Raw genomic sequence first — 24,201 nt, 5'->3', positions numbered from 1 at the left:
GGACAAGTGAATAAACGAACAGAACTCTTACAATGGGTCTTAGTTCGTTTATTCATTCATCATTCGTCTTTCACAGGAAATATCTCATTGTAACACCATTGTAAGACCCACACACACAATTTCATCATGGAGGACAAAAAGCGAGTATGAGAGCAGCACATATTATAGCTATCCAAGACCTTCATTATAGGGTCTAATGCAGCATTTCCCAGTCTCATAGTGGAAGACTAATGTGGGTCCCAAAGGTGTTGCTTAGTGGTCACTGGGCTGGTGATCCAGAACGGAAAGTGACCTTTCACCAGTCCTTCTTGAAATTGCCTGTTCTCTGCTGCTGGCTTTAATGTCAGCTGTCCCAGTGGAGCTGCTGAGCGGCCAGCAGCAGCAGACTGGTTTGACTGGGCGGCTCCAGGATGGGAATGTGTGGGAAATGGATGAATGTGAAGCAGGTTGGTGCTGGAAAAAAGCTCTGTCCAACCTTCCCTGGATAAAGGTTAGGAACAATTTAAGTGTTCCCTGATGCTTGTAATAGCTATAGCCTGCTGTGGTATTGTGGCAGATTGGTTCCCAAACTCTGGTCCAAGGACCCTCAGGGTTCCAGGTTTTTTTTTGGGGGGGGGATATTTTTGAATATTTATGTATGTACACATGTACACGTGTTTCTTGAAAATGTGATCTCAGTCTCAATGGGACTTACCAGTTTAAATATAGGATTCAGTCAGTCAATCAACCAATCAATCAATCAATCAAATGCTGCAACACGGCTTTTGACCGGGCCTAAGGGGACTTTCACACTGGCCTTATAGTCTGAATCCGGGTCCAGGTTTTTCACATTGAAAAAATCATTGCAACCCCTGAAATCAAACACTGGTAACACAGAGAGGGCACATTAATTAAGAGTTAGTTAATGTTTAATAAACATTAACTAACCCTTAATTAACAGTTAACTAATGTGTCTGGTAATCATTTACTAATGGTGTTCATGTTAACTCAGGTATTAATTTATACATTATTTAATAGTCATCTTTATAAACTATTAAATAATGTATAAATTAATACCTGAGTTAACATGAACACCATTAGTAAATTACACATTAGTTAACTGTTAATTAAGGGTTAGTTAATGCTTATTAAGCATTAACTAACCCTTAACTTAGTGACCCTTATTGTAAAGTGTTACCCAAACATCTCATGTTGCTCCACACGACACGACCAGCAGGCTGTGAACCGTTGTTCTAGAGTAGTTTGTTTCCTACATACAAGCTTGTAGTACTTACAAGTAGAGCTGCAACGATTAATTGTTGTCAACTATTAAATTAATCGCCAACTATTTTGATAATCGATTAATCCGTTTGAGTAATTTTTTAAGAAAAATAAGTCAAAATTCTCTGATTCCAGCTTCTTAAATGTGAATATTTTCTGGTTTCTTTACTCCTCTATGACAGTAAACTGAATATCTTTGGGTTGTGGACAAAACAAGACATTTGAGGACGTCATCTTGGGCTTTGGGAAACACTGATCCACATTTTTCACCATTTTCTGACATTTTAGACCAAACAACTAATCGATTAATCGAGAAAATAATCGACAGATTAATCGACAATGAAAATAATCGTTAGTCGCAGCCCTACTTACAAGCACTGCAACAGATCTGATGGATGGATGGATGGATGGGTGGATGGGTTGAAGGATGGATGGATGGGTGGAAGGATAATGAGTCAAAGAGAGCAGCTAGCATTAGCGTACAGTGGAGAATTGCTGCCTTATCTCCCTTCAGAGGCTTCCCCTCTGGTGGCATTTAGCAATTACCATGAGAGGCTACTGTCACTGCTGGCTTTGAAGAGAGAGAGAGGGAGAGAGAGGGAGAGAGAGGGAGAGAGAGGGAGAGGGAGAGAGGGAGAGAGAGAGAGAGAGAGAGATGGAGGAAGCAGGGGGCAGATGCCGTCACATCCTGATAAGCTTATCGGGGTTTCCCATTCCCCCAGCTGCTCTCCTCCTCTTATCTGCTCATCTTCTTCTTCTTCTTCTTCTTCTTCTCATCCCTACTCCTCCTCCTCCTCCTCCTCCCACTTTGGTTCAGTACCATAGACCCAACATCATCTACAGAGGGTAGTGTGTGCGTGTGTGTGTGTGTGTGTATGTGTGTGTGTGTGTTTGTGTGTTAGGTCTGCCCCCCCAGATCTCCTCCAGTATAATTAGTGAGGCCAGTGTTGCCCTCGGCCTGCAACAAACCAACAAACCAACAAACCAACAAACCAACAAACCAACAAACCAACAAACCAACAAACCAACAAACCAACAAACCAACAAACCAACAAACCAACAAACCACAAACCAACAAACCACCGCTTCAGTAAACAGCAAGAAACCTCTCTTCCCTTCTTCCTCTCCTCTCCTCTCCTCTCCTCTCCTCTCCTCCTCTCCTTGTCTCCTCTCCTCTCTCCTCCTCTCCTCTCCTCCTCTCCTTGTCTCCTCTCCTTTCCTCCTCTCCTCTCCTCTCCTCTCCTCTTTTATCCTTTCCTTTCCTCTTCTTTCCTGTCTTCTTTCCTCTCTTTTTCCCTTCTCATTTCCTTTGTTTTTGCTTCCTTTTTCCTATACTTTCTTTTCTTCTCCTCCCTTATCATTTCCTTTCTTTTCTTTCCCTCTCCTTTCCTTTCACCTCCCCTCCTCCTCCTCTTTTTTCCTCTCTTCTCCCCTTCTTGTTCCCTTTCCTTTCCTTTCCATTCCTCTTTTCTTTTCTTTTCTGTTCTTTTCTTTTCTTTTCTTTTCTTTTCTTTCAATTCCATTCCATTCCTCTCCTCTCCTCTCCTCTCCTCTCCTCTCCTCTCCTCTCCTCTCCTCTCCCTTCCTTTACTTTTTTCCTCTTTACTTTTTCATCCTTTCCCCTCCTCTCCTCTTCTTTGATTTCTTTTCTTCCCTTCTTTCTTTCCCTTCCTTTCACTTTGTCCTCTATCAAATTTCTCTCTTTTTCTCCTATATCCTTTTTTCTTTCTCTCCTTCATTCTGGTTATAGTCGTTCTCTCGCTATTTCAAATTCTCACTCCATCTCTCTTTTTCTTTTCTCTTTCTCCGTCTTTCGACCATTCCCTCGTGTTTGGGTCGTGATCCGAGTGGGCGATTCTTTCTCTCTCTCTCTCTCTCTCTCTCTCTCTCTCTCTCTCTCTCTCTCTCTCTCTCTCTCTCTCTCTCTGTCACTCTCTCTCTCCTCCCTTAATGTGATTAACTGACTGCAGTGGTTTGTGGTTCAGGCCTGGCCGTCTGCAGAGCACCCTGAGTGTGGTGTGTGTGTGTGTGTGTATAGGAGACTTAATAGTAGCCTTTGCGTTTGTGTGTGAATAGATAGGAGACTGTATTAGTAGTAGATAATAAATTGTGTGTGTGTGTGTGCTAGGATAGTTGGGGGGTTAACTGCCTTGCTCAAAGGCACTGTGACACGTTGAGGAAGGAGAGAGTCTCATTCACTTTCTGCACACAGATTTTCCCAGCTGGGATTCAAACCAGCAACCCTGCAGTCATGAGCTCGCTAAGCATTCTTACAGCAAAAGTCAATTGTGTTTTTACCAGTTCTGTCAGGTGGGCAGACTGTGTTTAGCCACTTAAAATTGTTTTATGAACTAAATTATTCACTGAGCTTATAGGAATATTAGGACCAGCTGACTGATTAGAAACACTTTAATGTGTTGGACAGAAGGCAGTCAATGCTGCCTCAATGAAAACCTTTGTTAACTCTTTATAATGACCTTATTCCAGTGTTTTAACCTGTGTACTAACCCATGGAAGAGTACACAATGTTACTGTGTAGGTAGTTGATGAAAATATCCCTAATACATAATATACTTACAACAATAAGTACATTTATACTGTGTTGTTACACCACCGTAAGTACACCACTGTAAGTACATTACACTGTAGTAATATTGTGTACATACAATGCTAATACTACAATACTAGTAAATAAGTAAAGTGTTACTTTACTTGTTCAAACCTTTTTCATCAAGCTCACACTCAACATGTAATAACTATGTTTCGATAGAAACTTAAAACTTAAATCATATTCACAGAACAATCTATGAAACACACTACTATATTGATTTTTTTTTCTTTTTACACTTTGTACTTTTACATGATGTGCCATTGTTAGTAGAAAGTCTGGGTAAAATTCATCGTTTCAATTGGTAATTGGAGCGTGATCAGCCAATCATCTGTTAAAAAATCAGTGATCAGAATTGAACCCAAAAAACCTGATGAAACTGATGAACCTGATGAAACTGATGAATCTGATAAATCTGATGAACCTGATGAACCTGATCCAAACAGTTTCATCTCCATCTCTCCATTAAAGTCAAATCCATAAGGAATCTCAGCTTTCACCTTGATTCACCTGCTCAGTCTGTTTCATGGAAAGCTGTTATCAGTGTTATATACTCTTAATGTCTCTCTACCATCTCTCTCTTTTTTTCACCTCCTCTCATCTCTCTGTCATCATTTTCCAGCAGCGCAGAACTGCAATGAAAAATAATCTTTAAATAAAAGAAGCAAATCGTCTTTAGTCTGCATGTAATTCCTCTGGCTGTTCGTGCAACACGACGCCGCTGCTGCCAACACGCCTGGTGGGAGACGCAACCCAGCTGTGTGTGTGTGTGTGTGTGTGTGTGTGTGTGAGAGAGAGAGAGAGAGAGAGAGAGAGATAGAGAGATAGAAAGATAGAGCGAGAGAGGGAGAAAGTGTGTATGAAAACTATAATTTGTATGTGTATACATGATGTGTCTATATGTGTATGCACGTGTGTGTGTGTTTGTGTGTGTGTGTGTGTATGCAAGCGGTCAGGTGTATGTGTGTATCTCCAGGTGTATATGCAAGCAACTGTGTGTGTGTATGTTTGTGTACCTAAGCAGTCGTGTGTGTGTGTGTGTGTGTGTGTGTGTGTGTGTGTGAGAGTGTGTTTGTGTATATGCAAGTGGTCAGGTGTATGTGTGTATTTCCAGGTGTATGCAAGCAACAGTGTGTGTGTACTTGTGTACTGTGAGTGTGTGTGTGTGTATATGCAAGTGGTCAGGTGTATGTGTGTATTTCCAGGTGTATGCAAGCAACTGTGTGTGTGTACTTGTGTATTGTGAGTGTGTGTGTGTACTTGTGTACTGTGTGTGTGTGTGTGTGTGTATACTTGTGTACTGTGTGTATGTGTGTGTGTGTGTGTGCATGTTAAAGCGATGGTATGTATGCAATCGGTTATATGTATATGTGTGTGCAATTGCGTGTGTACTTGGTATGTGTTTGTGTGTACATATGTGTGTGTGTATATCCATGCAAGCTACTGTGTGTGTGCATGTGTGTACAAGTGATCTTTTGATTGTGTGTGTGTGTGTTTGTCTATTGGTGGATTTACAGTACATGTGAATTCAAGTGGTATTGTTTTTTTGTATGTGTGTTCATATGTATATCTGCAAGCGTATGTGTGTTTGTGTACCTAAGCCGTTGTGTGTGTGTGTGTGTGTGTGTGTGTGTGTGCCTGTGGGACCAGTGATCTTGGTATGGTAGATAAGCTCTGGAGGTGGCTGATCTTGGCTCCGTCTGCCTCTGAAAACAACCACACAAATCTGTGTGAATGCAGCTTTCTGGTGTTTCATTTGAACCGTCCGCCCACGCAGCCGCTGGGACGGCATCCAGCCTCGGATCCACAAATTTCGTGAAATGAGCATTATGCTTTAAAAAAATGCAAATACCTGCTCCGTGCACGAAAAGAGAGAGGAATAACGCTTCCCCGGCCAGGAACGGATTAGGCGGAGGAGACACGACTAGAAACCGGAAGTGGTTTGATATTGGAATAGCGCGGAGGAAAGTAAAGGATCGCAGAACTTGAATGGATAGAACGGTCTTTCCCATTCAGATCGACACTCCTGGTGGCCATTTTTATGTGAACCGTTCGATAATATAAAACCTCCGTGGGACCGTTGGGCTAGCTTCCGTATAAACCGACTTACGGCAAGTCACAGCCAGAGGTGGTAGAAGTACACAAGTTCCCTACTCAAGTAAAAATGCAAATACTCATCTAGAAATATACTCTGGTAGAAGTTGAAGTACCGTTTCAAATCCTTTACTCAAGTCAAAGTATAACTACTTACTTAAAGTATAAAAGTAAAAGTCGTTATCTAAAAAAGTAATTTCTAATGTTCTAAACTGGTTTTCTGTTGAGCGTTCCTCTGAATCCCAGATGAGAAAGAGTCTGCAGCTCAGATGACGAACCCGAACCCTAGCAGCTGAATTCACTAATGTTAATTCTCTCTCTTGTTGCTTCTCTCTTCTTCGTGTTGCTTCTCTCTCTCTGTCCCTTTTCCTAATTTTTGGTGTCTCTTTGCTGAACAAGCAGCCGATCACATCTGGCTCTTGATCAGCTGCTTCCGGGATGGAAGCAGCCGTCTGATGCTGAAAATAAAATTGTTTTAGAAAATCAGTTGATGATTTCCCGAGAGTAACAAGTCTGTTTTGAAAATGTAGGGAGTAGAACGTACAGATTTTTCTTTTGAAATGTAGTGAGTACAAGTAAAAAGTCTTCAGTGAAAGAAAAACTTGAGTAAAGTACAGATACTTGAAAATCTTACTTAAGCACAGTAATTAAGTATTTTTACTTTGTTACATCCCACCTCTGGGATGGGAAGCAGTGGCAAACTGGCGTCTTGCTCTGTTTCTGTTTCCGTCTCTTTGCTGTCAGCGAGGAGATACTCGAGGATTTTTGGGCCGATTGGGTTTATTCGCTCTATATAACTGTTGGGAAGTCGTCACTTTTTATTAATTTAATGATAGTCTTGTCACATTACAAAGCTAACCCACTCATGTTGTGTGGCAGCCAGTGTGAACTAACCATAGACGCCATTTTATGGTGTACTAGCCAAAATACCATAGAAAACAGTGGAAAGACCGTTCTATCCATTCAGATTCTATGGTAAGGATGTGGAGGTTGAAGGGTTTCAGTTTCCTAACCCTAACCTTAACCAAATATGTTTTAGTTGCCTAAACTTAACTAACTAGCTAACCTTTCATGTGACAAACAGGTGAAAATGTTGTGTCCAATTCCTGCTGTTGTCACATGATCCTTTCATGGTAGAAGAATGTAATGTTCGCATAATTTGTGTCCACAACACGGAAGCTACATTTTAGAATCCGTGCTCTTTTCACAAAATATTATGAAACTGTACAGTCAAAAGGCTTGTGCTGATATGAAAATTTCATAGAGCGATTATCTTGGCCAGAATTATCTCGATTTACGATATTCTGAAAACTTGCCGCTGCCACTTTCTTTTGGCTTTTTCTGCATCTGTCGTAATTGTAATTGTTTTTTACCGGGACATGTAGTAATATCGGTTGTTGTCCCATCCCTAGTTGTCATATCCCACCTGGCCACACTCCTCAAAGTGATTCGGTTGTGTTTTGTTCATGGCACAAACAACTGAAAACATGACATTGTATCTGCTATTTTATGGATATTTTCATCCAAAACACCTTATTGTTCAATTCATTGTGCAGTTAAATCGGTAGTGGTGGTGGTGGGAGGGGTCAGGTGGTGTCCGTCAAACCTGATATCTCAGACACCATTGGTCTGATTTTGATGAAAGTTGGTGGGGTGATACATCTTTGCAGTCTGTTTCAGCATTTAAAAAATACGCTGATCAGCCTAATGTGGGCACTATAATTTAAAGTAAAAATTTGGGACTCAAACGTGACGCATATTGGCCCCTTGTTCCAGCGGTTAATTATCTTAGACACCATGATCGCTGGTCTCCCAATCAAACTTTTGAGCGTCTATTTTTCACATCTATCTGTTTTATATGAACTCAAGGAGGGGAAGCCGTCGCATCTTGTCGTCAACCAGCCGCTACGTGCGTACTCCAAGGTTTTGAAAGGGTTGCGTTCAGACTCAAAACGTTACTGCAGTTCATATGCGTTTACTTGCATCTTGCCATATCTGGGTTAGAGTGACCCCGGTGGGAATGGAACCCTCAACCCTGTGGCTCAGTAACTTGGGCAAGGCACTGACACTGCCAGGGACACCCATGCTGAAGCTGTCTACTCATTCCCACAAAGTCTGCCAGAAACTTGGGTGTCATGATCGATGACCAACTAACCTTTCAGGAGCATGTGGCTTCTGTTGCTTGGTCATGTTGATTTGCTCTGTACAATATCAGGAAGATCAGACCCTACCTGTCTGAACATGCAGCACAACTCCTGGTACAGGCTCTTGTAATATCACACCTTGACTACTGCAACTCCTTACTGGCAGGGCTCCCGGCATGTACGCTCAAACCTCTGCAGATGATCCAGGACGCGGCGGTGTGTCTGGTCTTCAACCAGCCCAACAGAGCACATGTCACTCTGCTGTTCATCTCCCTCCACTGGCTCCCAGTCGCCGCCCGCATCAAGTTCAAGTTCCTTGATGCTCACCTACAAAACAATAACCAAAACGGCTCCGACCTGAACCTGAACTCCCTCATTCAGGTCTACGCTCCCTCCCGCTCACTACGCTCTGCCTGGTGCTGCCACCACAACAAGACCCTAAGTCTCTAGCCAGACTCTTCTTCTTCTGTGGTTCCTTGGTGGTGGAACGAGTTACCAAACTCCATTCGATCCGCAGAGTCCCTCTCAATCTTTAAGAAAAGGCTAAAGACCCAGCTCTTTAGCGAACACCTTCTCACCTGATGGACTCTTTATCTGCCTCTATGCACTGCCTCGTAGCTCCTATGTCCTGTTGGACCAGAACTTAGCTTTATAGCACTTACTCTTGTTGTTCTCTCCTGACTAGATCCTCGTTTGTGTTGTATTAAAATCTCATATGTACATCGCTTTAGATAAAAGCGTCTGCCAAATGGGAAATTGTAAATTGTACACTCATGGTGCTGCAGGGACTTTTAGAAACATAATGTCCACCAGGGGAATGGAGCCACTTTAACCCTGGCATGGATTTATTTATGCATTAAATAAGTGCATGAATAACAAGTAAGGTACATAAGGGCCATGATAAATTAACATAGCACTCATGCAATGAAAGTGAGAGTGCGGTAGTGAGTGGGAGGGGTATGGGTGTGTGTGTGTGTGTTCAAAGAGGGAGAGAGAGTGTGTGTGTGTGTGTGTGTGTGTGTGTGTGTGTGTGTGTGCAGCTAAAAACCTCTGTGTTATAAATCTCCAAACTGGTTCAGTGTAACAGAGAAACACTGTCAGTGCCTCCTCAGTGTTTTTCAGCCCAAAGTCTGAACGCTTACTGAGGATCATTAGGAGAGGCAGAAAGTGTGTGTGTGTGTGTGTGTGTGTGTGTGTGTTTGTGTGTGTGTGTGAGAGAGAGAGAGAGAGAGCATGTGTGAGCGTGAGAGTGTATATGTCTATGAGAGTGCATGTATACGTGTGTGTGTGTGTGTGTGTGTGTTTGTGTGTGTGAGAGAGTGTGTTTCTATGTTTGTGTGTGCCTGCATGTATGTATGTGTGCGCCCATGTGATTGAGAGTGTGTGTGTGTGTGTGTGTTAGTTTTAAGTCACAGCCCAGTGGATGATGGCCGTTGCGCTCTATTGGTCAGAACGGATCAATATGAGCCAATCAAGGAAGTGTTTTCCTCCCAGCAGCTCCGTTCTCTGAGCCAATCACAGCCAGAGAGCTGGACAGGCAGGAAGTCGATCTGAATTATCACAATAATACCTGAGAGGAAGGAGACTTTTTACCAGGCTCTGGGTGAGAGGAACTGCTAAGCAGGTTTAGACTGATGTGAGATTTTGAAGGCTAATACCAATTTTCAGTGTGAAGTTGCGGATATCCGATACTTAAAGATATCAAGTATATTTAAATTTGACCATTTTCTTGTCGAAAAATTTAAAGGATTCAGTTTTTTGTCTAGAATTTTGTTCTTGTCAAGCTAGAAAAGCCTCTGAAACATCATTTTGGGACTCTACAACGCTGCAGTGCAGCGCTGTTTAGCAGTTGACTCAGAAGTCCTGGATGTCGGACTTTCCCACCAGCACATGAACGCAGCATAATAATTATGGCTAATTAAGCAATATCACATGAGAGAGTGCTGTTGTACTGTATATCAGCATGGCTGTGATTCGGTCGTAGATATCCAGAACAACAGCACGACCTCAAGTGTGATATTGCTTTTATACAACAGTTGTATAAACAAAGCTGTTCATCAAGTAATGGTAATTTGAGACAACAGATGATTTTTGTCTGTTATTTGTCTCCGCCAACAAAATCAGTTTCCTCAGGATTCCACTACCAAGTGTTGCCTAGCAACAGGTAAACTGTTTCCCGCCTGCAGGCTAGCAGCTATTTGAGGTTAGCACAGACGATTTCAGCTTACTTTCTTCCCAATCTTCTGCCTCGGCCGACCGTTCATAATTAAGGTCAAATTTATCCATATCTGCGCTGTCGCTAGGTGTGAATGAAGTTAGAGTTTTGTGTGGACGTGTACTGGGAATATCTGGTAAGCATTTGTTTGTTGCACAACACTGTATTGTATCTGCTAGAAGTGCTAACCAGCTGGTTAGCTAGCAGCTGCTCAGCTAACATCAGATGACGTTGTCTTGATCCACTTTTTATTTCTCCTCACAAGAAGCTCCAGGCAGCTTTCTCCACACAAACAAACTATGTGTGAACGCAGCCTGATCAAGGTTACATTAGAACACCTGTGAAGCGGAGTGATACATACAGTAAAAAGTCCCAGTGCTGTTAAACTGTATATCAGCACTCATGGAATGCCTCTTGTCCAATCAAATTGCTCGACCGGAACTAACTGTTGTATAAAAAATGATAATCGTCTAATGGTGGAAATCCCAGATCAGGATCATCTCCAAAATCTACTCAGCTGATCCTTGGACCAGCGGCTATTTGTCCACCAAACAGGGAAACTACAGGTCTCTGCAAGTCAAATATAAGACCTTTGAATGCCAATATCCATCAAATTTAAGACCTAAGTCCACCCCTAAAATAAGCCTCAGAATAAAATGACAGTAGCAGTATCAGAGTATCCATCTGCACAACCAGTGAGATTCCTCAATGGAAAAGTGAAGCACCGAGAAACTGCAGCTGTATTTTAGTCAAAGACAACATTTAACTGTTTTTAAGATTCTTTAAGGCTTTGAATCTATATCGTTCAAACACTGAAATACTTTTAAGGACCTTTGAAAAGCAATTAAACATATCATTCATACTACCAAAATGTCTCATTAGATTCAGTTTGGGTCAAGGTCTTAAGATAGTAATGTTGATTAGTTCTGCAAAAAATATATAACCAATCAAACTGCATCATATCAGAGGTGGACACGACACTGACTGGACCAGATCTGAAAAAAAAAGCCACTATCAATATTGATTTTTATATTTAAATATATGAAAGAAGGCAAACAGTCTTATAATCAAAACATCTTAACTGTAATGTTTTCCTCATCTCATGTGTCAGGATTAGTGAGGTATCAGGTGTGTGTGTGTGTGTGTGTGTGTGTGTGTGTGTGTGTGTGTGTTTGTGTGTGTTTTACATTGGCACAGCCTCTTTATGTGTGTGTTGGGTGAAAACAATTTAAAGTTAGCTGTGTTTTACACTGGTAAGCTGCATGTGTGTGTGTGTGTGTATGTGTGTGTGTGTGTTAGCATCCTGCTGATACAGCAGAGTCATCTGGTGTAATAGACCCTGACCGCTTCACTGAGGTCAGCCTGTGATGCACCGCAGTAAACACACACACACACACACACACACACACACACACACACACACACACTTACACATATGTATGCGGAGCCAGACCCTCTTTCTCCGTACTGAACGAGAAAGACAACTTTGAATTGTTTTTACACACACGCACATTCACACACACACACTTACACTTACACACACACACACACACACACACACACACACACACACACACACACACACACACACAGAGCCAGAAGCTCTTAACTCATTCTATAGGAGACAGCCAACTTTAAATTGCTTTGCCATCACACACACACATACACACACACACTGTCAAGTTAATGTACACACACACACTTCCCACTTTGTGCTGCCAAAGGAGCTTTCTACGCATGGCTGAGAAGTCGAGTGTGTGAAAGAGAAAAAGGAAGAGGAGGAGAGGGAGAGAGAGAGAGAGAGAGAGAGAGAGAGGGAGAGAGAGAGAGAGACAGAGAGGGAGAGAGAGAGAGAAGAGAGAGAGAGAGAGGGAGAGAAAGGTCAAGAGAGTTATGAAAGAATCAATAAACAAGGGAATGATGGGAGAGGAGTGAGGGGGGTTGGGAAAAGAAATGTTACGGTTTGTCGGGTTTCCATTCATGGCTGGGATTAAAGAGGAGGAAGAGGGAGAAGATGGAGGGAGTGAGGAAGAGGAGGAAAAGAAACGAATGGAGAGAGGAGGAGAAGATTAATCCGCTGGTCAGTAGACATGAAGTGAAGCCAAGAAACTCTCTCTCTCTCTCTCTCTCTCTCTCTCTCTCTCTCTCTCTCTCTCTCTCTCTCTCTCTCTCTCCTCTGCATGCGCTTTAAACTGTTATTACACGGCTTTGTTGAATACTCGATTCTGATTGGTCAATTACGGCATTCTACGGTCTGTTATTTCTGAATAGCAGACCGCTGCTATGAATAACAGACCGTTGCTATGGGCGCGGTTCTGATCACAGACTCTGGAGGACCACGTCCGATCATATCAATCCGCAGAAAGAAGTCTGGTAAATTTAACGGTTAATTTAAATTTAACAGCGTCAGCTCATTCGCGACACCCTGTGGCAAAAAAAAACTTTAGCTTTCCGTTATTCCATCAGAAAACACCATGGAAGATTTTTCTAATATCAATTTTAATATATTTAGAGAGCACAAAACTTTCGATTCATGGTGAACTGGTGGTGAACATGGGCTGAACTGTCCCCAGTAAAGACGGGTAAGAAGTAGGGCTGAACAATTAATGGAAATTTTATTGAAATCGCAATATGGCCTACTGCAATTTTCAAAGCGCAGGAGGTGCAATATTTGTTAGAGGGGAAATGTGTCAAAATACCATTTTAAAGTAAATATTGTGGTGCTGCAGAGATGTCCTGGCCTACACATCATATTCTACAGACTTAAGAAAACATCTTCGTTTGGTACAGATCCCCGCAAAAATCACACCATAATCATTTTAATACATTTTTCAATGAAAATGAGAATAATGATGTAAAAATTAAAATCGTAAGAAGGCTACAGAGTTTACATTGCTATGGACACAGTTACAACCGTAGAATCTAACAGACTATTTTTTGTAGCGGAAGCAATAAAATAATTTATAAATCAATATTTTGTGTCAAATTATTGATTTCTTTAGTAAGTAGCCGTGTAATAAACTATTTATTTATATCTATTTATTTTTTATTTCGCAATAATGACCCGCTCGCTGTACATTATCCCTTATTTAGTGTTAAACAGTCAGGTAGGGGTGGGCGATACCGCAAAATTTGGTTTCGATCCGATACCAAGTAATACAGGGCCAGAATCACCGATACCGATACCGATACCGATACTTTTTATTATTAAAAGCGGCTTATGTACTTTCATGTAGGGGAGAGCAGTGTGTCATGATTTATGAGGTGAATGCATCATCAATAGGCTAAATCTGAATACATTTTCATCACCACTGAATGATTTGCCAAAGGTTAGCAATCATTGTAAGGTGAGTGGTAGAATTTCTACCTGCCACCTGTGACCCGGGTTTGATTCCCAGCTGAAGCATGTATGTAGCAAGCAAAGCAAAAAAAAAAAATTGGCTTCATTCATTTATGTAGCACTTTGTAAAAAAGTGCTACAGGATTAGTTCACACCAAGCAGGTCTGGAGCGTTTCATCTTCAGTTCAGTCGGTTTGTCCGGCTGAGAACGATGACCTTTGACCTCTGGTGGCACCAAATAACGACACAGAGAGTCTCAGTCCTCTAACAGGAGAACTGCGGTGCGGTTCGTTAATCCAACCGACTACAGGAAACCACCCCGAAACACAAGGGATTATGGGTAGAAGAAGACGGATGCGTTATGGTTTTTTTTTCCGACACCCTGTAGACTTCAGGGTTATCAGTGGGAAGGAGAGAGGAGGAAAAGGGAGAAGAAGAAAGGAGGGAGGAGGAAAGAGGAGGAAATGAGGAAGGGAGGAGGGAGAGAGGAGAACAAGCTCCAAAGGTTCTGCTTGATGATTGTCGCAGTCTGTTGGCAGACCCTCAAACTCACCACAGGAACACACACACACACACACACACACACACACACACACACACACACACACACACACACACACACACACACACTGCCTGGTTGATGCTGTGGTCCCTGAAATGACTGCCATGGTTCACAAGAGACTGAGACTCAAACCTGAAGACTTTGAGAAAACTTTAAAACACTGACAGCTCTACTCCCCCCAATTAACCTCTCTCTCTCTCTCTCTCTCTCTCTCTCTCTCTCTCTCTCTCTCTCTCTCTCTCATATATACATGTATGTCTTCATATATGTATATATGTCTCTCTCTCCTGACACTTTCTCCCTCTCTCTTGCTCTCTTCATCTCTTTCTGTCTTACTTTCCCTCTGTCTCTGTCTTCCTCTTTCACTCCCTCTTTATCTGTCTCTCTCTCTCTCTCTCTCTCTCTCTCTCTCTCTCTCTCAGGTGACGGGACTCTCAGAGTTTGGGACGTGAAGAGCGCCGCGTGCCGATTGGCCGTCCCCGCCCACAAGGCCGAGATCCTCAGCTGCGATTGGTGCAAATATGACCAGGTAACCGCCCACCTGCTGCAGCCACCTGTGAACAGCCGGGGCTCGACTTTCAGTTAAAGTGCATTTAATCATTTTTATTCATTAATTTTTTCAGCTTAAAGTGCATTTGACTAGCTTTTATTTACATTTAAAATGCATTTAACAAGCTTTATTTCAATTTAAAGCACAGTTTACCATGTTTATTTGGATTTAAAATGCATTTAACAGCTTTATTTCAGTTTAGTTAGTGCAGTTAACCAACTTTATTTATATTTTTCTTTCCACAATATTTTTATTTACATTGTCAACACCATGAAATACAGCCTTTTACATTCATATAATATAAAATACAACATAAAATTGCTGCATTAACACAAAACAAAACAAAACAAAACAAAAAAACAAAAAGAATGCTCCTCCTGTTTTAACAAATGGTAATCTAAACAAAATGGAGTATATTAATTGCAATAGATACAAAATATAACAAGTATTTAGAAGAAAAATAATAATAAACAAAAATTCTACAAGCTCAGAAACTGTCAGAAATTGTCCACAAAAATTAGTCATTCACTTGATCATCTGTTAAATGTAAGTCCTTAACATAATTAATGAAGGGCAACCAACTTTATTTTAAAGTGTATTCAACAACTTTATTTCAGTTTAAAGAGCATTTAACTAATTGTAACATATACTAAACAACTTAATTTCAATTGAATTTTACCTAACTCTGTTTCAATGTAAAGTACATTTAATAACTTTAACTTTAGAGCGCAGGAAACCAACTCAATTTAAATGTAAAGTGCATTTAACCAACTTTATTTGAAGCACATTGAACTGCTGCTGCCCTCTCACTGCAGTCCCATTCACTCACAGTGTGCTGTAGTGACTCTTTAGAGATGTCTGATGATTAATTGATTAATTAAGTTCACTAAGTTCAATTTAAAAGAAATGCCCCAATTTTACTTTCACAGAAAGTGACATTAATACTCTCTCCCCCCCCCCCCATGTCTCTCTCTCTCTCCCCCCCTCTATGTCTCTCTCTCACTCTCTCTCTCTCTCTCTCTCTCTCTCTCCCCTCTCTTTCTATGTCTCTCTCTCTCTCTCTCCCCCAGAATATTCTAGTAACAGGGTCAGTGGACTGCAGTGTGTGTGTGTGGGACCTGAGGAACGTCCGGCAGCCTGTCAATCAACTGCTAGGCCACACCTACGCCATCCGCAGAGTCAAGGTACACACACACACACACACACACACACACACACACACAAACTGCACACATGCTACTTCAAATATCATGTAACACACACAACACTTTGTTCTTGGAATTGGGAACGTGTGTGTGTGTGTGTGTGTGTGTGTGTGTGTGTGTGTGTGTGTGTGTGTGTGTGATGGCGGAGATGCAGCGCAGTGCCTGACAGCATCAAAACACCCACTTAAATGGACTTAACAAGACCAGACACACACACACACACACACACACACACACATCATCCTCATGTACACGCACATATACACACAACACTTGTGTGTGTGTGTGTGTGTGTGTGTGTGTGTGTGGGATGCGGTCTGAGAGAGCAGACAGCTGCGGAGGAGTCTCCAAACACACTCCAGACCTCAGATTACTCAGATTAAGCACACGTCACTTCACACACACAGACGTCACACACGCACACACACACGCACACACACACACACACACACACACTGTCTCTCTTGGAAACTCTTGCACAAACACATCGTAATGTAATGTGGGGGTTTTCTGTTTTTCTGTTGTGCGTAGTATCTTCTTTTAATATTTTTTATAAAATATTTTAAACAAAATGTCTTTTCACATCCTCATGTTGTGGGGTTTGTCTGGTTTGGTATTTGTTTGTTTCACTTGTAGTTCTGCTCTTACCTTTATTCCTTTATCTATTATCTGTATTCGATGTTTCACTCTTGTTATTTGACTTTTTCCTTCTAATTTTATTGCAAAGCGCCTTGTAACCTTGTTAAGAAAGGTGCTATATAAATAAAGTTTATCTTAAAACTGCAATAAATTCGCTAAAAAACATCTATCTGTCTTGATGACTGTGGGTGTGTACTTTCTGTTCAGAACACAGCTTTGATTGACAAGTTGACAGCCAATCACACGTGACCACGCATGTAAATTATAAACAGTATTTGGGTGCAGGAGTTGACAGACAGCATTGTGATGTATAAAGTGAGAGCAAATATTATCTTTAGATTTTGAGTATTATAGGAGGATGCAACATCTTAGGGGTTTTGGATGATAAACAGTGCTACAGGGATGAAGTGTGTGTGTGTGTGTGTGTGTGTGTGTGTGTGTGTGACTGTTTGTTTTTCCCCTTAGGGAGGCAGATTTGGGGATTGAATGCACTTTATGAGACTGAGTTGTCGCTTTGTTTTCTCTTTCTCTCTCTCTCTCTCTCTCTCTCTCTCTCTCTCTCTCTCACTCACTCATATGCACACACTCTCACACACACACACACACACACTCACACACACACACACACACACACACACTGGTCCTTCCCCTTGCTGACCCCAGCGGTGTGTTTTCAGGACCGACGTCACCAATCGATCGGTGATAGGTGTTCATAGAGAGAAGAACTCATCCTGACGCTGTCTGTGTGTGTGTGTGTGTGTGTGTGTGTGTGTGTGTTTCTCAGTGTTTGCAAATCTGTCGGCTGGTATTGATTTACTGGAGAGAGCAGAAAGGAGGCGAGGGGATTTGGGATCAGCAGAGAAAGAGATAAAAAGAAACTGAAGAGTGAGAGAGAGAGACAGAGAGAGTGAAATAAATAGATAAAATAAGATTTAAAAAGGGATAAACTTGTTTTTCTAAGAGACAAATGACAAGATATTTGATCAATTTGAGTTTTTTGTTTAAACTAGAGAGAGAGAGAGAGAGAGAGAGAAATAGAGACAGATAAAGAGGGAGTGAAAGAGGAAGACAGAGAGAGAGGGGGAAAGTAAGACAAAGAGATGAAGAGAGCAAGAGAGAGGGAGAAAGTGTCAGGAGAGAGAGACATATATATATGAGAGAGAGAGAGAGTGAGAGAGAGTCTGTTTCCATCCAACTCTCGAGTGAATTTTAAGCGAACTGGATATGTTGCCAAAAATAAAATCGCAATTAGGTGTTTTTCCATTAGCGCTGACGTGAATGAATTCAATAAAGCAGCAGCTTTGAATTGAATCGAGGAACAGAGGGGTAGAGAGAGAGACTGAGAGAAAGAAACTAATAGAGAGTAAGAGAGAGAGAGAGAATGCGGTAGAGGGAAAGGTATTAAGAGTCAAATAGTGTGAATCTGCCTGATAACAAAGGTGAACTGAGAGGGAGAGAGGGGGGACAAATGAACGAATAAATTAATTTAGGAGTGCTTGGCCGACAGTCGGTGAAATTGCTCTCTGTGGAGTTTTTCCTCTCTGTCTCCGTCTGCAGAAAGGCAGAAAACACTCCCAGACCTGCCTGAGGCCTTATTTCACCTTGATGGAGCGATGTCAGGTTTTAACACACAGGAGTTAAAGTGCAGGAACAAGTTCATGAGCCTCACTGACTTTTAGTACGAGGCCAGAAAAGCTCTGTGCCGGGGAAAATGTGTTGTTCAGCTCTCCTGAGGATCCACTGTAATCTGCAGCTTGTACTTTTTATATGCTTTGCTTTTACAATTAAAAGCAAGAAAAAATACTTTAATAACTTTTCACCAGGCAAACCACTCTGTATGATTTCAGCAGTCGACTTGCAACATTAGATGAACATTGGATGAGGAACATTAATATTCTGAAAAGATAAGATGAAACTTTATTGATCCCTGTGGGGAAATTGGGACGTTGCAGCAGCAAAATAATAAGAATGGGATGCAGCAAAGAAAAATGGAATAGAAATAAAAAATACATAAAATTGCGGGTGGTATCAAATATACTATATCAGTCGATATATCAAATGTATGAATGAAAAGTATGAAAAAATGAGTCGCAGTATATATGAGGGTGTGCAAGTACAGCCACATACTGAGACAAGGAGAAAATGAATGATGTACAATATGAAAATGAAAAGAATTTCTAAAAGCGCTATAAGAATTATAAGCACAACAGGAATAAAATGTGATATTTCGTTTTCCTGGGGATCCTGCAGCATTCAAGGGTTTTGTTTCCACACCTGTAAATATTGATAATTCTTCAAAAAGTAGAAAAATGGTTTTCTTAACAAACATAACGCAAATCAGTATATAGATGCAAATTGGAGGAGGTGAAAGAAAAGTTCTACCTTCGAGAGTCAATAGACCCTCCATCTTCTATTTGTGTCAGGTTTAAATGTCTGTAGACTGAAGACTGCTTGTTGACTTATCTGCTTGTTTTACAAATTATTCCATGTACAGTAACTGTAAACTACCAAGCAAGCCACTGAGCTCAAGTTCATCCTTTTTCCATTTTCTGCTAGTTTTCTACAACCTCTACTAGGCTGTGTGTGTGTGTGTGTGGATTGGAAATAATATTCTTATGTTTTCTTCATGTTCCAATGTCCTTCTCATTGTAATATACTGCATACTGTATATTGATATGTTTATGTTTCCATCTATATGTCTGTACATTCCACTGCTGTCATTTATTGGCACATACAGTATTTCATGTTTTTGGAATATTTTCATATCATATGCAGTCTGCATTCATTCATTCTTTGTCTCAATAAGTTCTACTTCTATTTTACACACACTAATAATGCAGTAATTCATAGTTTTTCCTGTACTTTTCATTCATATATTTCAACTCGACATGCTCTAGTGTATATGTACTGTATATTATATATCATTTTTCTTTGCTGTATCCTGCTGTTTCCCTATAGAAATCATTGAGGTTTTCATCTTGGGAACAATAATGCGTACGGACACTTGCATTTGTCTACTTTGCACTCACTTTGTGTTGTTACACCTCTGTAAGTCCATTTAACAAGCAGATATAGAACATCATTTTAGTATTTTCTTGACTTCTACTATTAATTTTAATGTTTTTATTCCTCTCTTCCTGCAGTTTTCTCCGTTCAGTAAGACGGTGTTGGCGTCCTGCTCGTATGATTTCACCGTCAGGTAAGATCGATCTCTGTTTATTACTCCCTCTTCTTTGCTTGTGAAACATTGCTTCTATATCTTTTTGTCCTGATTATGAAGTAGTTTGTAAAGTTTGTTTAAGAAAAGTTCTTTACAAATAAAGTTATTATGAGCCATTTCACACCTGAAGCACCAGGAACACAGAGCCAAAATGTCAGTGTTTTAGTGTCCAAAGATATTTGTGGAGCTCATTGCATATTAATGAGCCATGGAAATGAAGTTACAGTCTTCTGCCAAGTCTTCATGCAGGTGTAGGTTTAGTTTGTTTTCCATAAACAAATGATAAAGTAGCAGAGAAGAAAGACAAACTGTGCAGCTGAGACAAAGAAACCCCAGGGAGTTTATTAAAATATCTCACTCCAGGAGGAAAATAGAGGAAAATCAAGGTGACATGTGAAGAAATATTTGTATTTTTGTTATTCATTTTATTCTACTAATTTTATTATTACAGCATTTATGTTACAGCATTTGTTATTCTTAATACTTTCAAAGCCCAAGGATAAGTAATTCTATGACCACCTTGTAAATATGTAAGTTTTTGGGCCTATGTGCATATAAAAAGCATCTAAAAAGTAGCAGAATTCAATAATATTCATAATAATTCATAATTCATAATAATATTCAATTATAAAATCTGTCAATGTGGGTTTCTCTCTTTTCCTGATGCTGGCTATAAATTAGGCAACAATATACAAGGAGACAGCCAACGTCAGCTATCTGTTATCAATAATAATTTATCATTATTTATTAATAGTTGCAGTGTAGAGCCATCTTTACAGGCGTAGCTTTGAGTACAAATTGGTTTTCTTTGCTATCGTTGTGTGTGTGTGTGTATGCTCACTAATTTCAATATCAATGAACACACTGCAAACACTGACAGACTTGTTCAGTTATTTCATCTTGTCTCCAGACACATCAAGCTTATTTTAGGATTTTTTTTGTGAAATCATCTCACTGCACTGGCAGAAAATTTTAGCGGTTTCGACAAATTAGACTTTTTCCAGGAGAATGTAACTTGTTTCAGGACATTTACTTGGTAAAAGTGAAATTGTCTTGGAGAAAGTTTCTCGTTTCAAGATTTTCTTCAAGATTTTCTTCATTGTTTTATGATGATTTCTTGAAAGAAGTCATATTGGCATTATCTGCCAGTGCAGTGAGATAATTTGACTAAAAATATCATGAAATAAGCTTGATAGGTCTGGAAACAAGTTAAAACCACTGGACAGCTTGTCATTTTTTGCAGTATTATGGCCGGTGGTGTATAACCATCTGATCTGCAGCTTCATATACATTAGAAACCGGTCTTGAGCTCTGTTTTATTCACGTTTTTCTACTCAGATTTCAGTGAATGACACTGAACTGTGATATCATATATACTTTTTTACTATTTGAAACCAACTTTCGAGAGACTTTAAAGTATTTTAAAGTAGTAGTAGTAAATAAAGTATGCAATGTGGCTTCCAGCGAAGAGTCGCATTACTGCATACGCTGCTTTTCTTTCAATTACCAACTAAAGTGGATGGACGGCGTCAAGGCTAGAAGTAGTAATGACGAACGACGCTGTCTGATAATGTGTTATAATGTTAACTGGTGGTGTGAGACAGAGAGAGAGAGAGTGAGAGACAGAGAGAGAGAGAGAGAGAGAGAGAGATGTACAGAGAGAGAGAGGGAAGACAAGATAAGCTGTTCCTTTATCGTGCTGCGGAGGCCGAGATAATAAAATCTGTAATTTCAAGCAAGAGTGCCTCAGTTTTTTTTACGAGAAAACGCTGCTTCTTAATCTTTGTCTTCGTCTTATTCTTTCTCTCTCTCTCTCTCTCTCTCTCTCTCTCTCTCTCTCTCTCTCTCTCTCTCTCTCTTTAATGGTTTTCATGACTTTCTGCAGTTCTGGTTTTAACAATGGGCTGATAAAATGTTCTGTTCTATAAACTCACTGACATCTATCTATCTATCTATCTATCTATCTATCTATCTATCTATCTATCTATCTATCTATCTATCTATCCATCCATCCATCCATCCATCCATCCATCCCTCCCTCCCTCCCTAACCATGACTGTCTTGTTGTAAACACATCTGATTAGCACACTGGCTAAAGAGAAGCTAGTGTTAGCAGTGGCTAGTAGCTGCATGTTTACATTAACATCAGTTGCTTTGCTAAATTAGCCTGCTGGCTAGTTAGCTACATAGGTAACAAAGCCAAAGATCACTGTCTTGTTGTTAACACATCTGATTAGCACACTAGCTAACGTATCCAGTAGAAGCTAGCGTGAGTAGTGGGTAGTAGTTTACTAAATTAGCCTGCTAGCTAGATAGCTAATACCTAACAAAGCCAAAGACCAGCTGTTTCTGACGCTTTTCAAGCTATAACTTGTGATGTATGTTTGGACACAGATGCAGTTTGAAATGTCAGCTTCAACATGTACAATTAAGGTTAACTTTCCATTATCGATACACAGTGGCTCAACACCTGTGTGTTATAAGAACTACAACACACAGAGGACTGTATTACTCAAAAGTGCATTTCATCTAAAGTACAACAGTTTGCCATTGTACCAGCCAGACATTCTCCAATAACTTCTGAAATTGCACTCACCAGACCATAAGTGCCATTCACTGCCGAAGTTTCCAACACTAACATTATGCACAGTGAGTGTCTTACCCAGTGGAAGGAGAAACGGAATGATGGAAAGAGGGAGGGAGCGATGGAAGAAGAGAGGGAACGATGGAAGGAGAGAGGAAGCAATGGAAGGAGAGAGGAAGCGATGGAAGGGAGAGTGAGCGATAGAAGGAGGGAGGGAGCGATGGAAGGAGAGAGGGAGCGATGGAAGAAGAGAGGGAGCGATGGAAGGAGAGAGGGAATGATAGAAGGGGAGAGGAGCGATAGAAGGATAGAGGGAGTGATGGAAGGAGGGAGGGAAAGGAGGAAGGTTGAAAAGATGAATGTGTTGAGAGCTGGCTCTCTGCCAAACCCTGTGTTTTATTGATCCTGGCTTTTAGTGGCTCAAATACTCTATACACTGAGTACTGATTTCATTATGTACACACACACACACACACACACATACACACACACACACACACACATACACACACAGAGTTAGTGTTTGTGCTTTTCTGACTGCGACTATTTTCACTAGTGTCAAATCTGCCTACTTTTTCAAACCATGAGGAAAAATTGTCAAAACATTGGGGCAACAAATTCAGGATGTCTGCAGATCCTGAAAAATCTTAAAATCTCTTGAATTATTGATCGATTACCCATTGATTGATTACCTTGATTACCTATATTCCTATATTATTAAGGTGTCAAAACAAACAAAATAAAGCCTGTATGTTTTGGAGATCTTAAAAATGTTGCACTGTTCATGCAGTCAAACCCATTCATTTCAATGGGAAAACTGGTCTCATATTTCAGGTCTTTTCAGGTTTTCAGTCTTGAAAAGTCTTACATTTGACTGGAAGAAACTTGCAGTGACCTTGAATGAATGTGTGCTCAGTAAAACCTGCCTCTGTAAATGAATGGTTTGGTTAAATTAACATTAGTTTATGATGATAAAACACTGGAAAGGAAGCAAGAAGAACAAAGTGTTGGAAATTTGTTAGCAAGTAATTTCAAGTAATGACTTTAAGTGTTTGTGAATGCTTTGGGCAATGTGAGCGAACCTGTATTCTAGTGAAGAATGATGTATAGCTAACACTGTAAATCATTATAATATCCTTTGTTTGCTGTTGTTTAAGTTGTTTAAGTTAATTTGCCTAAACGTAACCTTCGTTCACTGCAAAACACGTCAAGTTGTCCAATGATTTTATCTTGTTTCCAGATCTATCAGCTTTTTTTTGTGATATTTTAGTCAAATTATCTCACTTTATTATTATTCTTTTTTATTATTATTATCTCAATTATCACATTGGCAGCTAATCCTGCTGGTTTCAATAAATTTCACTTGATTCATGCCAATATGAATAATTTTTACCAAGTAAATGTCCTGAAACAAGTTACTTTCTCCTGAAAAAAGTCAAATTTTGATTTCACAAAAAAAAAAAAAAAAAAGCTTGATACGTTTTTTGCAGTGTAGTACTTAATTTAGTTGTGTACTTTTCCTCTTTTTTTAGAAACACAGCTGAACTAAACTGCTAACATACACTCCAATCTACGGTGACCAAGACGTGTCGAACGAACTGCATATCCAAAACGCTTTGCAAATTCAAAAAACACAAGCGCATTAACGGAAAACACAAATGCAAAAGCCACAACATAACACCGGAAGTGAGCAACAACGGATGTTGACAATGAACCGGGCCGACTACTATTGCCGGCGGACTATTATTGCCTGCACATTGAACAACATTGCTCATTTGTG

At 40.4% G+C, this 24,201-nt stretch overlaps 1 protein-coding gene across 1 annotated transcript in view; it reads left to right on the top strand.

Moving 5' to 3' along the window:
• The first annotated feature begins 340 nt into the window (after positions 1–340).
• LOC139650887 (peroxisomal targeting signal 2 receptor-like) overlaps positions 341–24,201 on the top strand; it is a 44,237-nt gene continuing 20,376 nt past the window's right edge. The window contains exons 1-5 of the mRNA XM_071527676.1: positions 341–446; positions 8,273–8,503; positions 14,646–14,752; positions 15,844–15,957; positions 19,761–19,816. Of these exons, the coding sequence (XP_071383777.1) occupies positions 341–446; positions 8,273–8,503; positions 14,646–14,752; positions 15,844–15,957; positions 19,761–19,816 (614 nt within the window). The remainder of the gene's footprint in view (positions 447–8,272; positions 8,504–14,645; positions 14,753–15,843; positions 15,958–19,760; positions 19,817–24,201) is intronic.

This window comes from Centroberyx affinis, unplaced genomic scaffold (genome assembly GCF_046629955.1).
Source record: "Centroberyx affinis isolate AG114_WGS23_722 - 3 ecotype Tasmania unplaced genomic scaffold, CSIRO-AGI_Caff_v1 ptg000115l_1, whole genome shotgun sequence".
NCBI lineage: Eukaryota > Metazoa > Chordata > Actinopteri > Beryciformes > Berycidae > Centroberyx > Centroberyx affinis.
Note: the sequence above shows the minus strand (reverse complement) of the source record. Positions and strands in the feature narration are given on the sequence as shown.